Source organism: Gymnodraco acuticeps, unplaced genomic scaffold (assembly GCF_902827175.1).
Source record: "Gymnodraco acuticeps unplaced genomic scaffold, fGymAcu1.1, whole genome shotgun sequence".
Classification (NCBI taxonomy): domain Eukaryota; kingdom Metazoa; phylum Chordata; class Actinopteri; order Perciformes; family Bathydraconidae; genus Gymnodraco; species Gymnodraco acuticeps.
The window spans coordinates 214,141-236,510 of NW_022992126.1; the positions used below are offsets into that span (position 1 = coordinate 214,141).

The 22,370-nt window shown below is 40.4% G+C and overlaps 3 protein-coding genes and 1 non-coding gene across 5 annotated transcripts in view; 2 read left to right on the forward strand and 2 right to left on the reverse strand.

The window, feature by feature from the left end:
• The window catches only part of LOC117538003 (nucleosome-remodeling factor subunit BPTF-like), a 53,589-nt gene extending 49,789 nt beyond the window's left edge, over window positions 1–3,800 (forward strand). Inside the window, 1 exon segment of the mRNA XM_034203477.1 lies at window positions 1,296–3,800. Within this exon segment, the coding sequence (XP_034059368.1) occupies window positions 1,296–1,332 (37 nt within the window). The 3' untranslated portion in view covers window positions 1,333–3,800.
• A 1,233-nt stretch (window positions 3,801–5,033) lies between these two features.
• Window positions 5,034–10,457, reverse strand: LOC117538007. The gene is made up of 5 exons (XM_034203486.1): window positions 10,332–10,457; window positions 8,920–9,573; window positions 7,801–7,887; window positions 7,022–7,213; window positions 5,034–6,659 (listed from the first exon to the last, which is right to left on the reverse strand). The coding sequence occupies exons 1-5, from the start codon at window positions 10,405–10,407 to the stop codon at window positions 6,472–6,474; spliced, it is 1,197 nt and encodes a 398-aa protein (XP_034059377.1). The 5' UTR covers window positions 10,408–10,457; the 3' UTR covers window positions 5,034–6,471.
• A 2,052-nt stretch (window positions 10,458–12,509) lies between these two features.
• trnar-ccg lies at window positions 12,510–12,582 on the reverse strand. The gene has a single exon. It is a non-coding gene; the product is annotated as a tRNA-Arg (tRNA).
• A 308-nt stretch (window positions 12,583–12,890) lies between these two features.
• LOC117538024 (importin subunit alpha-1-like) lies at window positions 12,891–21,903 on the forward strand. 2 transcript variants are annotated; one of them, XM_034203520.1, is made up of 11 exons: window positions 12,891–12,972; window positions 13,308–13,419; window positions 13,522–13,662; window positions 14,570–14,658; window positions 15,277–15,545; window positions 15,857–15,951; window positions 18,006–18,269; window positions 18,948–19,181; window positions 19,332–19,514; window positions 20,861–21,010; window positions 21,340–21,903. In XM_034203520.1, exons 2-11 carry the CDS (start codon window positions 13,354–13,356, stop codon window positions 21,427–21,429), a joined length of 1,581 nt encoding a protein of 526 aa, XP_034059411.1. In that variant the 5' UTR covers window positions 12,891–12,972; window positions 13,308–13,353; the 3' UTR covers window positions 21,430–21,903. The 2 variants fall into 2 exon arrangements, with proteins under 2 accessions (XP_034059411.1, XP_034059412.1); XM_034203521.1 differs by having other exon boundaries at window positions 12,928–12,967.
• The last annotated feature ends 467 nt before the right edge of the window (window positions 21,904–22,370 follow it).

Consider the following 22,370-nt stretch of genomic DNA (forward strand, 5'->3'; position numbering starts at 1 on the left):
GTTCGCTGTGTTTTCATTCGGCCTCCAGTCAGCTGATTTTCCACCCATAATAACATATCTGCTTCAGCTTTCATCATCAAATGTGAACTTTCTCCACTGCCCTCGCTGTGTGATGTGATTGCTGTAGGTGGATGCACACTGCAAGTTTTTAGCATCAGGTTTATTTATATTTACATACAAAACGTTTCATTAATATGCCTTGCTGTTCTTTAAAATAGTTAACACTCTGATAAGGTCCATTGTTGTGGTTTGCATCCATCTGTGTGCCTTATCTGGTGATGTGCTGTGCTTCACCCGCCTGTATTTACACCATCCATTCCCTCTCTCTCTCTCTCTCTCTCTCTCTCTTTTGCAGATTGTGATGTCACTCCTGGGTGCCGGGGTCACTCTTAAAACAAACAAAACAATAATTTGTTATCCCGGACATTGCTGTTTTTATTTGTTTAAAACAGCGTTCAAATCTTTGTAAGAAACGGATATATCGACTGTAGATGTGATCCTATTTTTAGAAGAAAGAAAAAAAAGTGTCTACTGTCTAATAATGGCAGCCATGTTGGTAACATAAAGCATTCAAGGGAACATTTATTTTTTTACAATTCTTGCAACAGATGAGCGGTATTTTGTTTATGTTTGAGTGGGATATAAGACAAAATATGAAGTTTGTCATCGTCTTTCTTGAGATTCAGTTTTGAAAAAAACACAAAGCTATTGATTTTGATTGTGACACCAGTTCCACACACAGATAACTTATCTTTTAATTTGACAGGACTGTTTATAGTATTGGTCATAACACGCTGCAGCAGAACACTTTTACCTCATTTCTTAGCCGAGAATTTTAAAAAACATGCAACAGTTTCTTTCTTAGGTTCTTTTATGGCTGTGTATAATGTTATTTTATGTGCATATTATATCTTTTTGTGAAGGACTATTCTTATGTTCTAAAGGAAATAATGATAGGATCTGTAAAGATAGATTCGAGAAAAATGAGGTTTAGCTTCCCTGTTCAAAATATGGCAAGCTTGACGGTCTCCAGTTAAAAAAAAAAGTCCTTGTTCACACACTGTTGGGCCGACATCACAAACACTTCGATAACATTTCACCAACATGGCTGCTTGGTCCATGTCAAAGTGTTTGACCCACTGGCATCCAATTCATGTTTTGTTTGTTTTAGTTTTTTTGTATTTCCCCTAGTGCATATTTTTGTCATATTGTAAAGCTTTTAATAATAAAAAAAAAGGAAACACCAATAAGTTTTCCAACAGTGTTCTTCCTCCTCTCTTTGCCTGTCTCTGTAGGTCTCATAACAACAAACTACAATCAGCAGCTTCTTAGCTCTCTCCTAAAATTCAAGTGTCAAAAAAGACAAGCCTTGTGGTTTCCTCGTAATGATTAAGCCCGTTGGTCGAAGTCGGGCTGCATCTGAACCGGAGCCCTCTCTGGAGGAGAGCACGCTCCCTGTGGAAAATCTGCTCGCACTGGTGTCATAGCGCCCAACCTCCAACACCTCCACTAAGAGGAGAGAGAAGCCCCTTTTCATCCATTGGGACAAAATGGCAGAGAAGAACCACCTTCAGACGGGGGGGGGACGGTGTCCGCCCGCTTCAGCCCAACCAGCCACTCCTACCAGAGCATCCCAAACTCCAGATGGGGAACACAGATACTGCTGACGTGTGGGCTGGTGGGATGTTCAGGGGCACATCCGGCAGCAGCAGACTCTACTTCTGTAGCTGATCACTATTTGTACGTATCCTATAAAGCAAAGTGTCAGTGTGGATCTTTCCTCCTAGAGATGCTACTTTTATTTTATTCTGTCACACTTTCAATGATGTGTTTCATTGTGTGAAATCCCATTGAAGCCTAGTCCCTGCCTCAAGTGGAAATGTTCATGAGGTCAAAATGAAAACCCCCAGTTTATGCTTCACACTCATGTACAGTACCTCGGAGTTCATTCTTCTCAGAATTAACACCTCTTTATGGTCGAAAGCAGCATTTTATTGATTGTCACACTTGATACCCCACTGGAGAAAAAAAGAACCAAATCAGTTTTCATAATGGCGTTTTAGAGCCCTTGTAGGGTTGGATGTTCAATGCTGGTGCACCTCCTCACCAACGTGTGTATGAGGCATTTCCGGCTTACTGAAGCATCCGAGGTGTAATAAGGTTTATCCAACCTTGCACAGTGACGCAATGTAGTAACTTGGAGAACAAAATGTGACGTCTCGTTAATTTGAGACTTTACTCTCCTCCCCGAGCTCCGTAATACATTTTCCGTTTGACTGCAACGGCCCTCTAATGCAGTCTTAGTTTTCAAATGCTCGTTGTGCAGCAAATCTCAGGTGCACCGTTTCCTTCCACCTACACCCAGTTATATTGGCTATCCTCCGTTGTGAAGCTCTGCATGAAACCCCATTTGTAACCGAAGTTAGATATGTAAAAAAAGATGGTCAACGTGACATTTTCTGTTGGATTCGCATCACCACATACAGGCGGCAGTAGACGGCACTTCCTGGAGTTAATTAAGGGGTCTTCGCTTCGTCTGAGGGCTGCCATGTTAATATTCAGAGGGTAACAACCAGAACAGGCCATCTCATTCCACCACATCCTGCGACCTTTTACCATTTTGTGTTCTTCTTTAAAGCAAGTGAAGAATGTTAACTAGCTCTGTGCTCCATTAAACGTGACCCTTTATGAAGGAAGTCAATGACATGAAGAGAGGAGAATGTTGGGGCTTCAGGGAGGGTCAAACATGAACAAGACTTAACTAACCCACATGTCCCGGCCTCCAAAAGCTCTGTTTGTCAATGGCAGTCTGTTAGTCTCTCCTTATCTATCGGCCACTTCTTCCAACATATTTCATTGAAGTTGACAGGTTGGCTCACATGTCTCTCAACTCGCCCTCAAAGCATGGTTAAGTAATTGGATAATGGACTTTTCCACTCAGCATCAACTCAGTTATGTTGCGGTCTGCGGCAGCATGTCTGGGAGTAAACTTTGAGTGGGGACTGGGGAGTCTTTGTACCGTGGGGTTTGTATGAACATTTTATAGCTGCATTTTTATCATATATTTGGGAACATTTTTGTAATCTGTGATTATCAGTTTTGTAGGAGGGGAGCAGTCACAAGACACACTTGTATTTAAGTTGTTGAAAACAGTATAAAATGAAGTACATTTCAGATTCAATCAGTTTTTTGCAGAGTTGAGAGAATGTTGCTTCTGTCTCCTTTACTGTTTGTGTCTTTTTACACAAATGTCCGTCTCTTTGTAATCTTATGAAGATGTGTTTCATCCACTGTTTGTGATCTCTATTGTATATTATGGTTGTTCAAATATGTAGAGATGACAGACTTTTCGAGCAGTAGAAACTTTTATTTTTCACTCTTTGAACCAGCATAAGCCCGACTGTATATTTTTCCTGTCTATTTTTTCTCTCTAATTGAAGTGAATTCTACATTTTAGGTGAGATTCCCCCTTATATTACAATTGCTGCATATTGTGAGCATAAAGGTTTTGAACGGGGCAAAGTGACAAAGTTAACTCTTGTACAGAGTTTTTCTTCTTTTTGTAAGAAAACAACCAGTTCAACATAACTTCTATATTGACATTGCATTTCTTGTATTATTTATTCATATCAATGAAAAGTTCTCCGTTTTTTTTTAGTAATGTTGAGGAAATGTAACAGCAGATAAATAGTACTCTGTTTTTAACTGATTGTGGCAACTCTGAAGAGATTCTCTTTTGTACTCGATAGGACATTTCATCCTAGATAATAAAGTAATGTTTTTGACACCGGCTTTCAAAAGATTTGTGTTTTTCTTTCAATGTCTCTTAGCAGTCTTAACTTGTCATACCGGCCTATTCAAGTGTGTTTCTGTATTACTATAAGCTGTTATTTCTTGCTTTATGACTATGGACATAACAGACATCAAAACATAAATAGGAAATTGCATAATTCTAGTCAAGCCGTCCATTTTTGTTTCTGTCACTATTGTTTCTTCTCAACTCTATAACTGTCTTATTATAAACAAACTACCCCCAAAATATTACTTTTAATTTGCCCTGGAGGGAAGCATATAAAAGGCAAACTCCTGAGTTCAAATATAGTTTCAAGGCTTTGTTAAATATACATACTTAATCACGTAAAGACAAACAAATGACTGTTACATTAAAAATGCACATAAAATGGGAGAAACAGGGTTCAGTTAGGACACTTCCCCCCGGGGGGCCCTTAGTGAGTTGATCCATACACAGTAATTCCATCCCTTTTTAACTGTTATCTAGAGCTTTGACAGAAAAGTGTTTGTACAAAGATAAGGTCATGACCTCCAACGCACTCATACAAACTCATCCTGTGATCAAATTACCGTCATGACACTTAAAAGCCCCCTCCCAGGTTGACCTTTCACTCTTCTCCAACCCCCCCCCCCCCCCTCCTCCTCCTCTTTACTCCCCACTCAAACCGCTAAATGGATCCAGAGTCTCATGGACGCTGCGAGCACCGCAGATGGCCACAAGCCCCGGTTTTCAATCCACCAGCCTCGCCTCTTTCCATCACTCCCCCTTGTGGCTTGGGGGCTATCAAACAGGAAGCCACTTAGAGATATTCCCACCTCCCTCTCTCTTCTCTCCCTCCTCCTCCTTTACATCCTCTGCGATGAGGAATGTCCTCCCGCTGCGATAGTAGCCAAGATGTGGAGCAGGCTCCTGTTTCCTGCCCGCCTGCATCTGTTCCCTCCAGCGCTGATCCCAGATAGAGGCTTCCTCGAGCCTGGGAACGCCAGGCCGAGCTGACAGACGTACAGAGGGGGAGAAAAGAGGCTTAGCCCTGCCTGCCTCCATGTCCAAGTTCCCAAGTACGTCTCTCTTCCCGGAGGCCAGACAGAGACCATGGTTGTTAAACTCCAATTAGAGTGTCTTACTTTTGAGGGGCTACTTCCCATGCAATCACTGGGAATGAGGATCAATGTGTAGGTCAGTGGGCAGATGTATGTGATAAGAGTGGGTTGATTTAAAGACAAATAAAATCCTCACAGGGTCGTTGAATACAAAACAAATACACATTTTTATTGGGTTGATGTATAATAAAGCCATATAAGCGTTCAGTGCAAGTTTTCCCTTTCATGACGTACTACAATCAAGCCAGGGTTTTCTGATTAAATGAGAAGCTTCAGAAAGTCAACATCCTTTCACTTTGTCATTTTAGACTACCATCTTTTTCTCCTCCACCTCCCCCCCCCCCTCGTCTCTCTATTTCTCTGATTCTTCCCAAATACTTTAAATACCCCCTTTTTGAGCTTTGGCCCTGCCAGAGGAGGTCATGTTTGTGTGTAAGCAAGAAAACAAAAGCCATCCCAAAGAGGAGCTGTGAAGGAGGCACTTTTCCAAGTCATGTGTCCAGGTGCGGAGAGGATCAGATTCCTGTGATTAGATTTATGGTTTAGTCCCTACAACCACACACCCCTCCTCATTCAGCAAGGCCCCTTTTGATGTCCCAGGCTACTCAGGCAGATATTTCATCGTGGACACATAATTAAAGTAAGAAAAATAAGCTGCTCTCATGACAAGCAAAGGTCCTGTGTTCTCTCCCTTTCGCCTCCCTCCTCCTCCTCCTCCTCCTCTGGGGGTTGTTGCTGCTTTTCTTAGGCCCTTCATCCCCTCGCTTTGGTCCGTATAACAATAATAGTGCATTTCCTGCTTAACAATAACAACCACAGTGACAACATGCAAGGGATTGAGTGATAGAAAAAAATACTATTCGGTGCAATACGAAATGTCCAATGATAAGAAGTGTAGAAGTCTCATTGATTTCTCAAAGGGATCAACATGATTAAAATGTTGTATTTGTACAATGTGATTTACAAGTACAACATTTTAATTAGTATGTTCTCAGCTACTGCCATTATTTTTGGAAAGCAAGTCTGTTTGTTATGTAAAATACCTTTCTGTTCAGGATCATGTAACAGCTCTCTGGGTTTTCAATTGTTAGATATGGATTTGGACAAATGCATTTTTGTATATGCTATGAAGAGAATAAAGAGGCTAGATCTGTGTATCTCCCAGAACACATATTGACTTGTTAAACACGTGTTGACTTGTTAAACACATTGACTTGTTAAACACGTGTTGACTTGTTAAACACGTGTTAATCAAAAACACCAAGGATTTTCTCTATAAACTGATTTTCAATGAGCCGAATTTTTCTTTGAAAGCCGACTAATTTCATCGTTTTTGAAATTCAGGGACTTCATGAACCAGCCATGAATGAATGAGGAGTTTGAGTGGAGTTGTTTCTATCAGTACTTCAGGAAAGTAACAGAAACAAATATATGAACAATTCCCTTTGAAGATAAATCCATGCCTTCCGCAAAATGTCTTCTTCTGTCTTGCACAATACTGAGGGGTGGGTTATATAAGTTCAGGTCAGCTGCATTGTCTCTTCCCCTGCAGCAGGGGGCCACAGTCCCATCGCTGGTTCACCTACACTTGGAGCGGGTGGCCTCCAGAGCTTTCTGGTGCCTCCGTTTGTTGAATCTCTTGATGTAGTTGTTGCTTCGCAGGAGGCCGTCTCCAGGCTTCAGTTTACTGCCCAGTAAGTTCAGGAGGTCACTGGGAAGATGGCGCCTCCGGTGGTAGATCTGGCCCATTATGATGTACCTAGTCCCTGGGGAACAATCAGAGGGACAATGTTGAAATGACACGGAGAAAGAATACAGTTGAGCAGAGATCAATTTTCAAGGGTGCACTAAAAAACTGGATGTCTTTGTCTGATCTCAGGGAAACAGAATGTTCGCATCCCACATGAGAATATTTGTATGGACCTTGTTATTGAATGTATTTGTCTTGACGCTTATACATATGTCCCATAATTTTCAGAGTTTCATTCAAAGGACATTTTATATTCTTTGATAAACCACTGAAAGGAATAACAGCCACTTTGTTTAATAGGTATACTTCTACAGCTTGTATATATCTCATCCGATCCTTTTGTTTCATGAGGATTTAGAGTTTTCCTGCTACACTCACCTAGTTTGATGTCAGGGCAGGGCTTGCTGCACTTGTAAGTGTCCAGGACCAGAAGGCGGACTTTGAAGAAGAAGCTGTCTGGCGTCACATAGAGACGATTCATTTTGTAGAAGCCATCACTGCCCACCATCAGTGTTACGAGGCGTACTCCTTTACGCAACACATCGATGTCGTGAACTATCCCATTCACAGCTATTCAAGGGACATGAAAAAAACACCAAGATTTAACGTGTTAGTTGATTTTTGTTTATTGTACATGATTTAGGGTGAACCTTCACAATCCCTAGCCCAAAATGTCAAACTGTTCCTTTAAACAGTTTCTTATAGTCTCAAAAAGTGTAGCTGCTACAGCTATATACAGTATCAAACTTACATGTGTAAGCAGTAGAAAGCAGAGGTGTGGAAGTCACAAGACTTGGACTCAAGTCAGACCCGAGTCACACATTTGATGAATTTGATGAACACTTGTGAATCGTGCCTTCACTTAGACCTGAGCCTTTTCACTTAAATACTTTATACTCTCCACCATTTCCAAAGACAAAAAAATTGTTGAATGGATGAAGAGCGAGTTATGACTTGTTGAGAACTTGACACTTAAAGTTCAAGACTTGGGACTGTTGTGCAATGACTTGAAACATATTATTTGACCAAATTGTATACGTACGTACCAATAAATTCCAAAACATTGAACTTTATTTTGATCAATACTTCTTAGGCTATTCCTATGTTTTTTTTAAACCTTTGACAAACTCTATCTTTGTGTCTCGCTGGGTACATACCAAACTCACTGTAGCAGTAATACTCTCTCTCGTCCTTCTCCTTCCTGCACTCGCTCATGCAGAAGGCATCATGTGGGAAGTCAGACTCTGTGGAGAGGAAGACAAGCAGATGACAGGATGGATGGATGAGGAAAAGAAAGAGGGACTGTCTGCTGCCATGCCTGTTCGGAGCCAGACTCTCATTCCAGCGTCATTAGAAAAGGACATGGTTGTCATTACAAAACCCAGGCGTCGCATTCCTGCGCATGGGACTGCAGGAGGCGGTGTGTGTGATGGGATTACATCCGTGTGGCATTTTCCATTTTAATTACAACATCAGGGGCCTTCTTAGTTGCTTTACATCAGTTTTCATTACAACCTCGCTGCACACTAAGGGAAACACTGACAGGGGGTGTGGAAGGGTAAAAACCATCACTGTCATTATCACACTGTGAGTGAACTCTATGACCTCTACGTGTTAGTGTATACAATATCACCATGACTGACTTATTTCAACTGAAGTTGAAACAAATCTATATATTTATCATATCTTTTTCGGGTATTTTGTAGCCTTTTCTTTGCCCTCTTTGTAATCGTCTATTAACTTTGCTGGAAACACATATTGCATTCGAACAAATCAAAATGGAACTGTTTACCTTCAGTGACTAATACTAAAACACTTTTCTAGGTACGAGTCATAGTTATTTCTGGTTTTAAATACTATGACATTGACCATCAGAGATTTTTTCCAGAAGGATAAACTCCTGAATAATTTCAATCATTAGAACTAGGCCATCCTAAAAGGTGAGTTTGAAAATAATACAGCTTAAGCACAAAACAAAAATAAGATTAAAAGGAATATGCCTTCAACTAAATAAATTCTTGGTCAACTAACACTCAAACGATTTTGCAGACTAATCGATTATTCGACTTAATCAACAGATGTGTAAAACTGAGTTCCTCCACAATGAATCATGCAAAAGCACCACTTTAAATCTTGTGTTCACCAGAGATGGGCTCAAAGGTTTTTGGAAATAAGTCAGCTAAAGGATGAATAAAGCACACCAAAACTTGACCAATCCAAGTCAAGATATGAGCGATTCATTGACTTGAAGAGGTCAGCCTTAAATCCTCCCTTACCTCGCCTCAGGATGTCGAAATGGTAGAGCAGGCTGGAGGAGGAGCGCCGGTTGAAGGTGACAGGCGGGCGGCTGTTGTTCCGGGCTGATGCACCGATACCGGACTGGTAGAGGCTGGACTTCCCTGGCCGGTTCTCCTCTTGGTCCAGCCGTCTATTGGGGGGATCTCTGCGTGGAGAAGGGGCCGGTTGGTGCGGCTGAACCTGGGGTGGTGTGTGAGGTGGACCCCTGGGCCTGGTGTTGGGGTTTCCCTCTGTTTCACTCTGCTGGGGAGGGTTGGTGTTGGACTGGGAGTCCTGGGAGGTTTTCTGCACAGTGCGGTTTGTGGCAGCAGCAGCTCCTGTCAGCTGGGTTTTGGGAAGCAGACCAGAAACTTCTCCTCTGGTTTTCTCACTGTTGTGCTCCACCAGACGGTCGCTCTTTGGGCCCTTTTTGCTCTTGTTGTGGGGGCGGGGGATGGGAGCGAGGTCAGTGTACTTTGGCCACACAGCAGAGGGAAGAGGATGGAGGGTGAATTTGGACTCACTGGTTTTGCTGCTCTTCTCTAGAAGCTCATTGATTGGCAGGGAGGACTCTTTGACCAACATCCGGGTCTGGTTGATCTGAGCCGGATCCACAAAGCTGGTCTGATGTTTTTCTATCAGGGTGTACAGCTCTGGGTCAACACAAACAGAACGTTCAGTTAGAAATGTCATTCAAGTTGCTTTATGATAATGTTATATATATAAAATCCACTGTGCTCCTGCAGTAACCTCCAACAATATGGATTCATTTCATTTGCAAAACTGTTCCTTGAAACTTTGAATATGTAATGGTTTAGGGTCTTTCCTAAGCTTGATTAATTCATACACATATTTATGTTAGTACTTTATCATGTTTATCAGTTGCTTTCATTGTAAGAACTTGACATTTTGCTCCAGAGAATAACACTCATTGAGGTTTTTAAAGGGTTGGTAGGGTGTAAATGTCTTCACAAATTGATAAAAATGTACAGCTCAGATTTGAATGTTTTCTTTTTTAAATGAACCAAATACCAAAAAGTCCACAATCTATCAAAGTTATGAAACTATTACTCACTTAGCATTTTATATAAATATATTATGATGTTTTGAGATGTAATATTTCCTCCTAATTATGCAGACAAATTTGCCTGGGATTATTGCTGCTTTTCCTAGTTTTTTTGTTGACAACTGATGTAATGGACGTTATATCTCAAGCCACACATTTCCACAGTTTTGAACAGTAAACAATTAGCATGCTGCTGTGAAATGTTAAGACTATTAGCTATACTTTTAAAAGAAGGCAGTATCTAAGGCAACCATTGATGGTGTGTAGGCAGATGAAAATCATGTTTCCCTGAATAAATAAAAATGTAAAACTAATACAAAAACAATAAAATAAAAGTACACTCACCATTGACATCATGCTCCTCTGTCTTGTAAAGAGGAAACCCCAGGAACAAGAGAAACAGAATAATCCTGCCTGTCATTGTAGATGTTCAGTGGACACACGTTCAGCTCTGCAGCAGAGAGGGAGTCCTGGGGCTTTATACCGCTGCTCAGGAATGAGATGGGATGGGGTGCAAAGGGAGATGGAGGTGGGGCGTCCCTAGCACAGAAGTAAACACTTCGACATGACACTCCTTTCATTCATAAATGGATTTGAAAAAGGTGCAAATTGTTGTTTATACTATAAGAGGGGAATTGTGACCTGGATTAGTTGTTTACTAAGTTTATTTATATATAAAATATAACACTAGGTTCACCTCTTGATCTCTGGTGTTCAACAGGTTGTTTAAAATCGTATTGATGGCATTTTGGTGGCTAGCATGAAATATGTAGTTATTCACGAGTCACGACCCGTCATAGCAACTTCTTTAACATTAGCCAGCCTTGATGCAACGTGGTGGAGGTGTACCTGAGTGCATTTCATATCAATGAGTCTTCACTGCTCTCTTGTGCTCACAGAGAGGGACTGCAGCACATCAAAGCATTAGCATAATTGGGAATTTACTTTCTAAATATAGTACACCAAACTAAAACAATCTGATAAGAACTCAAATAGGCTTAAATTGCATGTATATTGCTCTTTAGAAGTCATAATTTATTAGAAAAAAGGTCAAAGAAATTAAAGTATACCGTCCTAGACTATAACTTTATCTTGGAGAAACAGCATTCAACGGTGTAGCCTAATATAGAAAGAATATAAAGTATATAAAAACACAGATTAGTAATTCATATTTATTGAGGGAAAAAGGTAAGAAAACAAACTAAAAATATCGGTACTCTGAATGTAGCCTACTCAGCAGAAGCGATTCTATCTCTATAGTGACGCTGGATGACAAATTGTTTTGGTGCAGTTCCTCAGGGTGACCTCTAGGGGGCGGTGAAGTCTCCGAGACCACGCATATGTATAAAGCGCCTATCTCCAGTCTAGCCTGCCACACAATTAAACTAAAACTACAATAAGGATTAACACTTTATTTTAACATAAAACACGATGTTTTCCAAAAGCAAACACAGTTGTTTTGGCGCTTTATAAATTCTAACCGATTGATTGTGACCATTACGCGGGCGTGTCACGTCACTCAGAAAGCGCTACTGTGTAAGTATTGGACAGTCTATTAACTTATGTACAGTCTATGTCTGCAACATGCAAGCTAAATGGCACTTGGTAAAATAGGGTAGTTGAGCTAGAGCACTGATAACGTTTTTACAGTAGTGCTAAACTAGCTTTATATGTTAGATTAACTAATTGAATTTAGTCATTAAACCTCGCTGCCCTCTGGTGGCCATGGCGAAAGGTTGCAGTATTCCTACAATGTGTCAAACTCTGTGGTCAAACTAGAGTTAATGCAGCAATTATGGCCCACCTGTACTTCCGGCAAATACTTTCAAAATACAGAGCTTTTGGCCTTTCACCCTCAGTCCTCTGAGAACCCTGGAAACATGCAAGCAATTCAGTTTGTCTTTTACTGCTTAGTGCTTACTATGCTCATTTGTTTCTACTATCTACAGAACATTTATTTGTTCCCTTAAATTGTATCATGTTCAAGCTGTACACATTTCAGCATGTCTTATCTTTAAGTACACAATAAGACAACAAAATACTACAGGAAATTATATGAAGGGGTGCAAAGTAACACATGCACATGCAACGAACAGGTTAGTTTGTGTGGTTTAGTTTTAGTCCTTGTGTCTTTGTGAATATAATAATGGATGCTTGAGGCTTTATAGTCTGATGCCCTAAGATTTAATGTATTTCAGCAACAGTAGGCTATGAACAGTTAAAATTACACTTTTGTGGATGTTTATATTTGCAGAATTAGGGTCAATGTAATTGATTTTTGAGGTGAAGATCATAATCTAGAAAACCATACTGCTGGACTTAAATTTGACCGTTAATAGCATTTATCAATGGTGTGTGAATAATCACCAGGCTAGAATCTTTAAAAGACTGCTTATGTGAATCGGTGTGGTATTGGACCAATTGATGATAGCAGTATTAACCAAGACACTTTTATATTAAATTATCCAATTAATTGAGAAATTCCACTTTGGACACACTTAAGCCCTGAAAAGGAGTTAAATACGACCCAGATGGGACTCGAACCCACAATCCCCAGCTCCGGAGGCTGATGCCTTATCCATTAGGCCACTGGGTCATTACGTGGCTGGATGTGGAAAACAACAATTTTAAAAATGCCGTATCAAGACAATCGCTCCTACTGTACGTATGGTGAAGCATCAAGGATACGAACAAAAACATTGTTATGGAAGGAAAATGTTACCCACGGTATATATTTTATACATGGCCGTAATGGTACACAATGAAAACCAGTATAAAATAGTATCTCGCGATACTAACAGCGGTTGCCTTTGACAACGGCTTTGTTGTTTGAAGCGTTTTTTTTAAGCGTGGGCGATGAGGCGGGGCATGTGGTCCGACTGACCAATCAGAACTCGGAAAAAACAGGGAGGTATATAAATGACGTCAGGTCTTTTGTAAAAAAAAAAGAAAAAGAGAGAAAAAGAAACTACACCATCTCTGTAAGGTAAGCAAGTCGCACATGCTTTGTGGCTAAATCTACATTTCAAACGTATAATTCCATCCTTAGTTTCGAGTTTTCTATTCTTCTTGTAACTGGTTGTATTACCGTGGTTTTAGAAAAAACAGCGGGGTTTTGGCTGTTGGATTAGCGGACAGGCAGCTACGGGCCACATGGTGTTAGATAACCGGCTTGGCTTCAATACGAGCGGGTGCTAGCGTTAGCTCATTTACCTCCTACGAGCTAGCTTTGACGAAGTGAACGAGGGGGAGTTTGGGAAATCAGCCGTTGTAAAGACTGTTAAAGACAGTTTTTAACATCCATTATATTTTTTTCAACAGGGAGTGTCTAATCGTTAGAATCGAAGGTCTTGTTTAACGTTCAGGAATGTCAGCTGGCAACGACAACGGAGATCGGCTCACCCAGTTCAAAAACAAAGGGAAAGATGTGAATGTAAGTTCTTCAAGAAACATTCAGCATTGTAACATAATTGAGGTAGCTAATGGTAAATGAAATTCCGTCCAACTTATTATATCTGTATATCGGCCTTTTCAGGATCTAAGGCGCAGGAGAGCAGAAGTCAACGTGGAGCTGCGTAAAGCGAAGAAGGATGATCAGATCCTGAAGAGGAGAAACGTCCAGACCCTCCTGGACGAGCCCACCTCTCCTCTCCATGATTCAGACCCCAATGCACAGGTACAGCAGCTGCTTTTGGCCAGCTCTACGGCTGCTCCTTTCACACAATAGCAAACTATTTTATTTAACGGGGCGCCGAAAACATGACGCACCTGATATAAATACAACCGTTTTTCCATGTTTGAAACGTTTTTTAATTTAGTTGGCAATGTATGGTTACAACCATACATTGCAACCTATGGTTACAACAGCCTTAATGCCAACAACTTACCCATAACCTAGAGAAACCGCCTGATTTTAAATTGAACCATAAAGGTTGATTAAAGCTTGCTCTGCTATAGGAAGTGGCCGAAGGTCAATGAGAAAGTGTCTTTTTGCAAATGTGAATGTTGTTCCACTTCATTTTAAAATACTTCCCTTGTCTATTAGGGCCGAACGAGTCCTAAATGTTATCGAAATTGCAATATGGAATAGTATATTAACAATATTGCTGGGGACAACTAGTTAGGGCTGCTCAATTAATCGTATTTTACGTTTAATATTTTAATCGCAATTACGATTATGGCTTGCAACGATTACGAAAACAACGTAATCGAAATAAAACTATTTTATTATTAATTTTCAGTTGAATTATACTTAAAGTTCACGGTAATCAACTGTTAAAAATGTTTTCTCCAATAAATTGATGTTTTCAAAGTAAATGGATAATCGTTTTTATTAATCGTGATATCAATTATTGACCCAAATAATTGAGATTATGATTTTTGCCATAATCGAGCAGCCCTACAACTAGTTATGAAACGCAGAACACTCTTGATTAAGATTTGTGGTGCTGCAGAGATTTACTAGCATATACATATTTGTTTGGTACACATCCTACAATAAGAAACACAAATGAAAAACATTGAAATTCTTTACCAGGTTCACTTTGCAGATAAGTAACCTTCCTCTGTTTCTGTTCTCACAGCCTCCTCAGCACTGGACTGTGGAGGAGATTGTAGATGGTATAAACAGCCAAAATCTAGATCATCAGCTGCAGGCCACGCAGGAAGCCAGGTAAATCATTGTCGATGTTCCAGATGCAGTGTTTCCCCTAGGTTTACTGCTTTTGGGGGGGTGCTGCCTGAGCGATATATATTTTTCTAAATCCTCTGGAGCAGACAGAGGAGCTGTGGATTATTGTTATTGATTAATGCATCAGTGTTTCTTAGGGTCAAAAACACTAAACTCACAACTTAAAATGAAAGCGTTTAGTTTATTTATTAAATATATATATATATATATATATATATATATATTTTTTTAAACACCTTGAATTTCAGTGGGGGCGCGGGGCTCCATCATGTTACCATGTTTTTGACAAACAGTCCAGCAACTTCACCACCTGTGCTTTGTTTATATTTGGTTCTTATTTGAATACATGTTAACATATTTACTTTGTGTTTAGCAGAAGGTGCTACAACTCATCCTTATAAAGCTCTTAAGCTGCATAAATAAAGTGGATTATTATTATTATTATTATTATTAATAGCTATATTGGAAATCAATTTCTTCTAAAACCTGTTGAACTGAATTACCGCATCCATCTAGTTGCTGCTACATTTGACATTGACTTTCATTAAAGTTACCTTCCGTTTTATGAATCCCATTACTGTATTATCTCTTGATGTACAGGAGGCTCCTCTCAAGAGAAAAGCATCCACCCATTGACAACATCATTACTGCCGGCCTCATCCCGAGGTTTGTTAGTTTTCTGGCACTGTCTGATTGCCCCCCCATCCAATTCGAGGCAGCCTGGGCTCTGACCAACATCGCCTCAGGAAACTCAGACCAGACCACTGCTGTGGTGGATGGAGGGGCCATCCCTGCCTTCATCACCCTGGTGGCATCCCCCCACCCACACATCAGCGAGCAGGCCATTTGGGCCCTGGGTAACATTGCAGGTACTGTATGCTTTCCACACTCAACATCTCTTTGTGTTTCAGTTCTGTCCCTCCATTACAGCATCCTACACGGTTATGTTCAGCTTGCCTAGATAGATGTGATGTGGAGATCTGTTGCTGTTTTTGGGTGTATATATGCTTCCTTTTGTTTAGTCTGGAGGTGTTGATAGTCTCTAGAATGCTCTACAAAATGATAGTTGTTATGCTAATACCTCATGTAGTAACTAACTAATTTTATTTGAGCTGATATGATTTTATTTTCTGTTGTGATTGTCCAGTTAATAGCCTTTAACTGTGAATGTCTTTCTTAGGTGATGGATCCAACTACCGAGACCTAGTGATCAAAGATGGCGGTCTCAATCCACTCCTCGCCTTGCTGGCAGTTCCTGACTTGTCTGTGTTTCCTGTGAGTTGCAAATATTATTTGATCGCCTGTTCTTACAGACCAGACCGAACTTTACAGTTTTTCTCGATTGCTAACACACTTTTATTTTTAAATTGCTCAGTTTCTCAGAACACTAAACACAATTCACAAAACCACACACCCAAAGTGCAAAACACCTAATTTCTCCTGCTAAATGAAGAACTGCACTCAAAACTACATAAACACTTTCCAAATGCAAACTTTAGCACCAAATATAACACTTCATTCATAATACTAGATGGTTTGACCACCCAGCTACACACTGCTGAGCATACTCTAAAGCACTTTCATCTGTTATGGGCTGTGCTCTGTACAGAGAGGTTTCTGCAGAGAAAGATTGCTTGAGTTTACAGAAATACATTAAAGGAAGAAATACAAATGAGTTGTTGAACAAAATCATATTTTATTCAAAAATAACATTGTGCAGCATCTTAGCACATAGTTACTATGCTTCGGATCTCTCTAAGTGTGATGCATTGTTTGCCAAAACCCAGTTTATAACTGCTGCTTCCTGTGCCTCATTGAACATCCTTAGCCTTCCACCGCTTTTTCCTTAGTCCTTCAGATAAACAACAAAGATATAGTGGTTGGTCAGTGTCTGTGTTGCATAAAAGTAAGTTTACCACAGTACATTGTGCAGGATTTATGTACAGTTATAGTATGCAACATGCCAACAATTCAATTACAGTAATGAAGTAAATACGTTTAACACAACAGATATAAGCACTGATATATCATGAGAGTATTATTCTTTGTCCACGTCCTCCAGCTCTACCTTTACCTCTCATTCCTCCTCCTCTCACTCTCACCCCACCTCTTCCTCCTCCTCTCACTTTCACCACACCTCTTCCTCCTCCTCTCACTTTCACCCCACCTCTTCCTCCTCCTCTCACTCTCAGCCCTTCCTCCTCCTCTCACTCTCACCCCACCTCTTCCTCCTCCTCTCACTTTCACCCCACCTCTTCCTCCTCCTCTCACTCTCAGCCCTTCCTCCTCCTCTCACTCTCACCCCACCTCTTCCTCCTCCTCTCACTCTCAGCCCTTCCTCCTCCTCTCACTCTCACCCCACCTCTTCCTCCTCCTCTCACTCTCAGCCCTTCCTCCTCCTCTCACTCTCACCCCACCTCTTCCGCCTCCTCTCACTCTCAGCCCTTCCTCCTCCTCTCACTCTCAGCCCAGCTCTTCCTCCTCCTCTCACTCTCAGCCCAGCTCTTCCTCCTCCTCTCACTCTCAGCCCAGCTCTTCCTCCTCCTCTCACTCCCGCCCAGCTCTTCCTCCTCCTCTCACTCTCAGCCCACCTCTTCCTCCTTCTCTCAGCTCTTCCTCTTGTTCTTGCTTCCATGTTGGCTTCCATTGTTGCTGTAAGAAAGTACTCACCTGTGGTCTTTTCATAGTGCTAACATCCTGATTGATGAGCCAACAATAATGCTATCAGGTGTTTGGTCAGGTGGAAGGTGTTTCTTGATTATTGGTCCATGTGTGAGTCATTTTGAATATCAGTGTTTTAAAACAGCTAACACGTGACTTTGTCAGATTCCTGTGTCTTACGTGGAGAGACGTGTGCAGTGGTTTGCAAAAAGTGCCATGTTGATTTGCAAATTGTGTGAAAACGTGTTTTGGAGATTTGAGCTGAGTGTCAGTTAAAATAATTGTGCTTCATATATAATTTTAGTGTGTTAGCAATCGAGAAACTGTAAGTTCACCTGAGGCACATTTGTTGTCAACAAGGCTTATCAGCCTGTCATGTGACCCTTTTTTAGAAATCTCCTTCAGGGATTTGATAGTATTGCAGTTGTGAAACAAATTACATTAACTCATTAAATTGGCCAGTTTAATAGATTGATACATTTCCTGAGACCCTTATGATTTAGTTTTGAGGGGACTTGAGAGAAATGTTGTACAACTTACAATAAAGATGTTTCTCTCTTTAAAGAAATATTTTGAATAAACTGTTGTCAGTATCTATTACAATCACTATCATGTTTTGACACCTTGATTTTGAAAAATAACACTTGGCTCTGAATCCACCAAACCAGTCTGGGTACTTGCGCAATGTCACCTGGACGCTCTCCAACCTGTGTCGCAACAAGAACCCGGCCCCTCCTCTGGCGGCAGTGCAGCAGCTGCTCCCAGCCCTGGTGCGCCTCCTTCACCATGACGACAGGGAGATCCTGGCCGATACCTGTTGGGCCGTGTCCTACCTGACTGACGGCTCCAACGAGAGGATAGAGGTGGTGGTGCAGGCCGGCCTGGTGCCCCGCCTGGTGCAGCTGCTGGCCTGTGGAGAGCTCTCCGTTGTGGTAAGTGTAGTGTTGAGATTGGTCATGTCAAAAGTGAATGGTATTTATTACATTAAGATCTGCTTAATTCATTCAATTAATAATCAAGTGTAGCTTCCTTTTTGTATGGAAGTTTTGTCATTGGCAAAGATATGAACGGAGCCCAATTGTTCTTAATTCCTTATGTTTGTTGTGAAATACTGTGCTTAACAGATGTATTTAATTGTCAAAGTTTCAGGTCTCCTAGAATCTAGATTTAAGGATAATTTTGGAATGTTTTTTGTTGTACCTTTCTGTCACACAGGAGGTATAGTATGAGGGATGTGTGCAGTTCAGTAGAGTAGATTACTCTATTCCCACCATCATGAGCGTGTTTGAAAGTCTTTCTGCCCTTAACATAATTGCTTTTTTATATGGTCATAAATACCAGATCAGAAGTTTCCCACACTCTTTATTCCTGCACCATTAGGACATCTATGTTTTGGCTGAATGTAGGACTGATAACTGTTACAAAGGCTCAAGCCCTTGTGTGCAGAAAGCTGTGAACCATTGAAACCATAAGTTATCTTATTCAGCAGTTGTCGAATTGTAACCTTAACACACACAAGTGTCTGGGTATCAATCACATTATCCTCCTCTCATCCCTAGATTATTCCTTTTATTGTAAATACTAAATATAATTGACTTGTTCTTCTTCAGACTCCAGCCCTGAGGTCACTTGGCAACATAGTGACCGGGACAGACGAGCAGACTCAGTTTGTGCTGAATGCAGGTGCTCTGGCCATGTTCCCAGGCCTGCTGCGCCACAACAAGCCCAATATCCAGAAAGAGGCTGCCTGGACCCTGTCCAATATCACTGCAGGGAAGGACACCCAGATCCAGGAGGTCATCAATGCAGGCCTGATGCCCATGCTGGTGGAGATCCTGCAACAGGTCAGAGCAGCACACAGAAAATAGATCTGGGTGTTACAATATACCAAACAAGGAACACATTTATTCATGAATGGTCATTTAGTTTCTTTACTATCTGTATTAATGTCTATGCTTTTCTCTGGCCTTAAATATCATGTTATTTCTGTTTAGGGAGACTACAAGACTCAGAAGGAGGCAGTGTGGGCAGTCACCAACTATACCAGCGGTGGGACGATGGAGCAGGCGGCCTACCTGGTCCAATGCAATGTCCTGGAGCCTCTGCTCAACCTGCTGACCGCCAAAGACAGCAAAATACTCTTGGTCATCCTGGATGCAATTCAGAATATATTGCAGGTATATTTTCATGACCATGTTGCTATTTTTGCATCGGAGTACAGCAAGTTTGTTTTTTGATGTGTAATCAAAATGCTGCAATTAACACTGCTACATGTCGAGTAGAGTTTAACCACAACGATTCATCTCAGTGTATGAAAATCAACATGTGCAGAATTACTACTTGATAAAATGATAGGTAATTTATCCCATTATTCAGTATCAACAATTCTTTTTTGAAAGATTAAAGCGTCTATGTAGCAATAACGTTCTGCAGACACAGAACAGCACCAAAGCATATTGTTGGAATCTCAATTTAAACATTTCATTTAGGAAGACTCATTTAGGATCTAACTTCTTCAGATTCATTTATCATATAAGATTTAAAAAAGGAAGAATAGGATCTAGAGATTTGCAGATGTTGGGCTGTTATACTTTATGTTAAGTAAATTAGATAAGACTGCATAAACACAAGCAGAGATCTTTTTCCGGCAATGGAAGATAACTAGTTGTGCAAAAGTGTTGGCAAATAAATGCATCAAAATGTAAACTTTAAAGATGTCAGAAGCCAGGGATTAAGATCTGATGGCAGGCTACTGTCTTAAACGGCAAACAATTAAGTGATTAAATTCCATCAACAGGGTATTAAAAGTTGATAGATAAATTTTGTGAAAATTAAGGCTATTAAAAAGTATTAAAGGGCATTTTCCAAGGTATTACATACCTGTACAACATGTAGCTTGTTTTCAATAAGTATATAAATTGTCCAAAGAGGTTGTATTCTACAGTCTGCCTGAATGTAATCATTGCGTAGGTGTGTAGTGTGATTCTGTGTAGTTTATTTAAGGCATCCCGTTGGATTTTACGTCATCTGAACAGGACATCGCACGCTCACTGCTTGATGGCGTGCGAAGGTCCGTTTACGCCGGTTGTTAAACAACATCGTTATGGGGAAATGCAAGTTTGCGTCCAAATGGTTGGAAGATAAGGAAGAAGGACAATCAATACTGTATAGTAAAGTGTGTCGCCAATGTAACCGGTTAGAACTCCAAGTGGCGATGAGGTCTTAAATGTATGGAAAGGGTCTTAAAGGTATTACATTTGACTTCAGGATTCCTGCATATACCCTGATCAAAGAGAAATTAGCCTTTTTTAAATAACCCTTTTTACAGAAATGTTCCATTAGTTCCCTAGGAAATGGAGATTTAACACTGTGGGTTTCTGAGATTAGGAAACATGAAGATTTGCTGACTTTAATCTCAGAATGAAGCAGCTGGACTCTTGATAGTCACAGATTAAAAAGAGTGGCCACAGTTTCATTTCTTAGCCACTATTAGTCTTACAGATATGTTTCCCTACCTCCCCAGATGGCATACAAAGCTGGCGAGGTTGAAAAACTGTGCCTAATGATCGAGGAGTTGGGTGGTTTGGACAAGATTGAGACACTGCAGACCCATGACAACGAAGCTGTGTACAAGTCATCTCTCAACATCATAGACAAATACTTCTCTGAAGAGGTGAGTGTTTCTAGAAACTGACTAGCCACCCAGAAATCATGGCTAATGTGATCATAATTGCATACGAATTATAAAAGATTGATAGTTTGTTACTTGTCATTATATTTTATTAATTTCAATGGGTTTTATACTTATCTTGTGAAATCACTGACTAAATGCCTTTTTTAAATACAAATTGTGTTGCTGTTGATCAGTCTTTAATGTTACTCCAATCACAACAGACCTTTACGTAGCTGACAGAGATTGTCCTAGTCCACCAAATCGATGTTAATTCATTTAATGATGCTCAGAACTAACGCTTCTCTCCTCTGGTCCCTCCTGTCTTTCAGAATGAAGAGGATGATTCTGTTGTTCCTGAGGCTACTGCAGACTCCTATACCTTCCAGATCCCTGAGGACCAAAGCACTTTCAAGTTTTAAAAGTCCAGCTCTCCCTTTGTAACATAAAAAAAAGAAGAAATTCAGAACTTGTTATTTTTGTAATTTTTTTTTTTTAGACATTTCATTCTTGTACGTGACAGTACAGACAAAATATCCCCGTTTTGAGAAAATATCTGTAAATAAATGTTGCTCATGCTAAATGTTTTCTTTCTTGATGAATGTCACGGATACAGGCAAACGTGTCTAGATTAATTGGTTAAATAATGTGAAGTAGGGAAGGCTTTAAGAAGAAATTCTCAAGCATAGCTGGTCATGATCTGTGTGAATTTCACCACTAGGTGACACTGTGGTTTTCTCTATACTTGTGAGACTATGTTCTAAGGTGCTGGCTGTTTCTATAGTACATTTAAAATATTTTGTGAATAAAATCTGTCATTCAACAGTTGGATGTCTTGCGATGTATGGTCATGATTGCTTATATCATATATGAATTAAAGGGAAAGAGCAGAATCAGACTTGGCCAAATATATTTCCCCTACTGTAGATCTTAATTCACTAAATCTACTGTCAGGAAAAATTGCATCAAGTGCTGATTTGTTGAATCTGACACCATGTCAAATGGCCTTATGATTCTTTATGACAAGGGAACACAAATTAAAATCTCTATTCAAGACTTCTTGTAGCTGTCACTGATATGGATACATGAGCCCTCCTCAAATGGGATGCCCACTTTTGGAAATGATTCTGCTATTAACCAATTAAACTCACACTTAATAGTAACTCAGTCTGTATACTCAGAGTTTATATATACCGTAGTCAGGGGGAAAAAGCTATACTCCATATGATATTATTGCAGTGGAAGTCTGACTACATAAACTATCAAGATAAGGTTAAATTAAATACAAAAATATGCTTTCGGTAAGATTTGAACAAAGGCAATCAGGTTTAATTTACTTGCATCACATGTTTCAGTAGTGGGT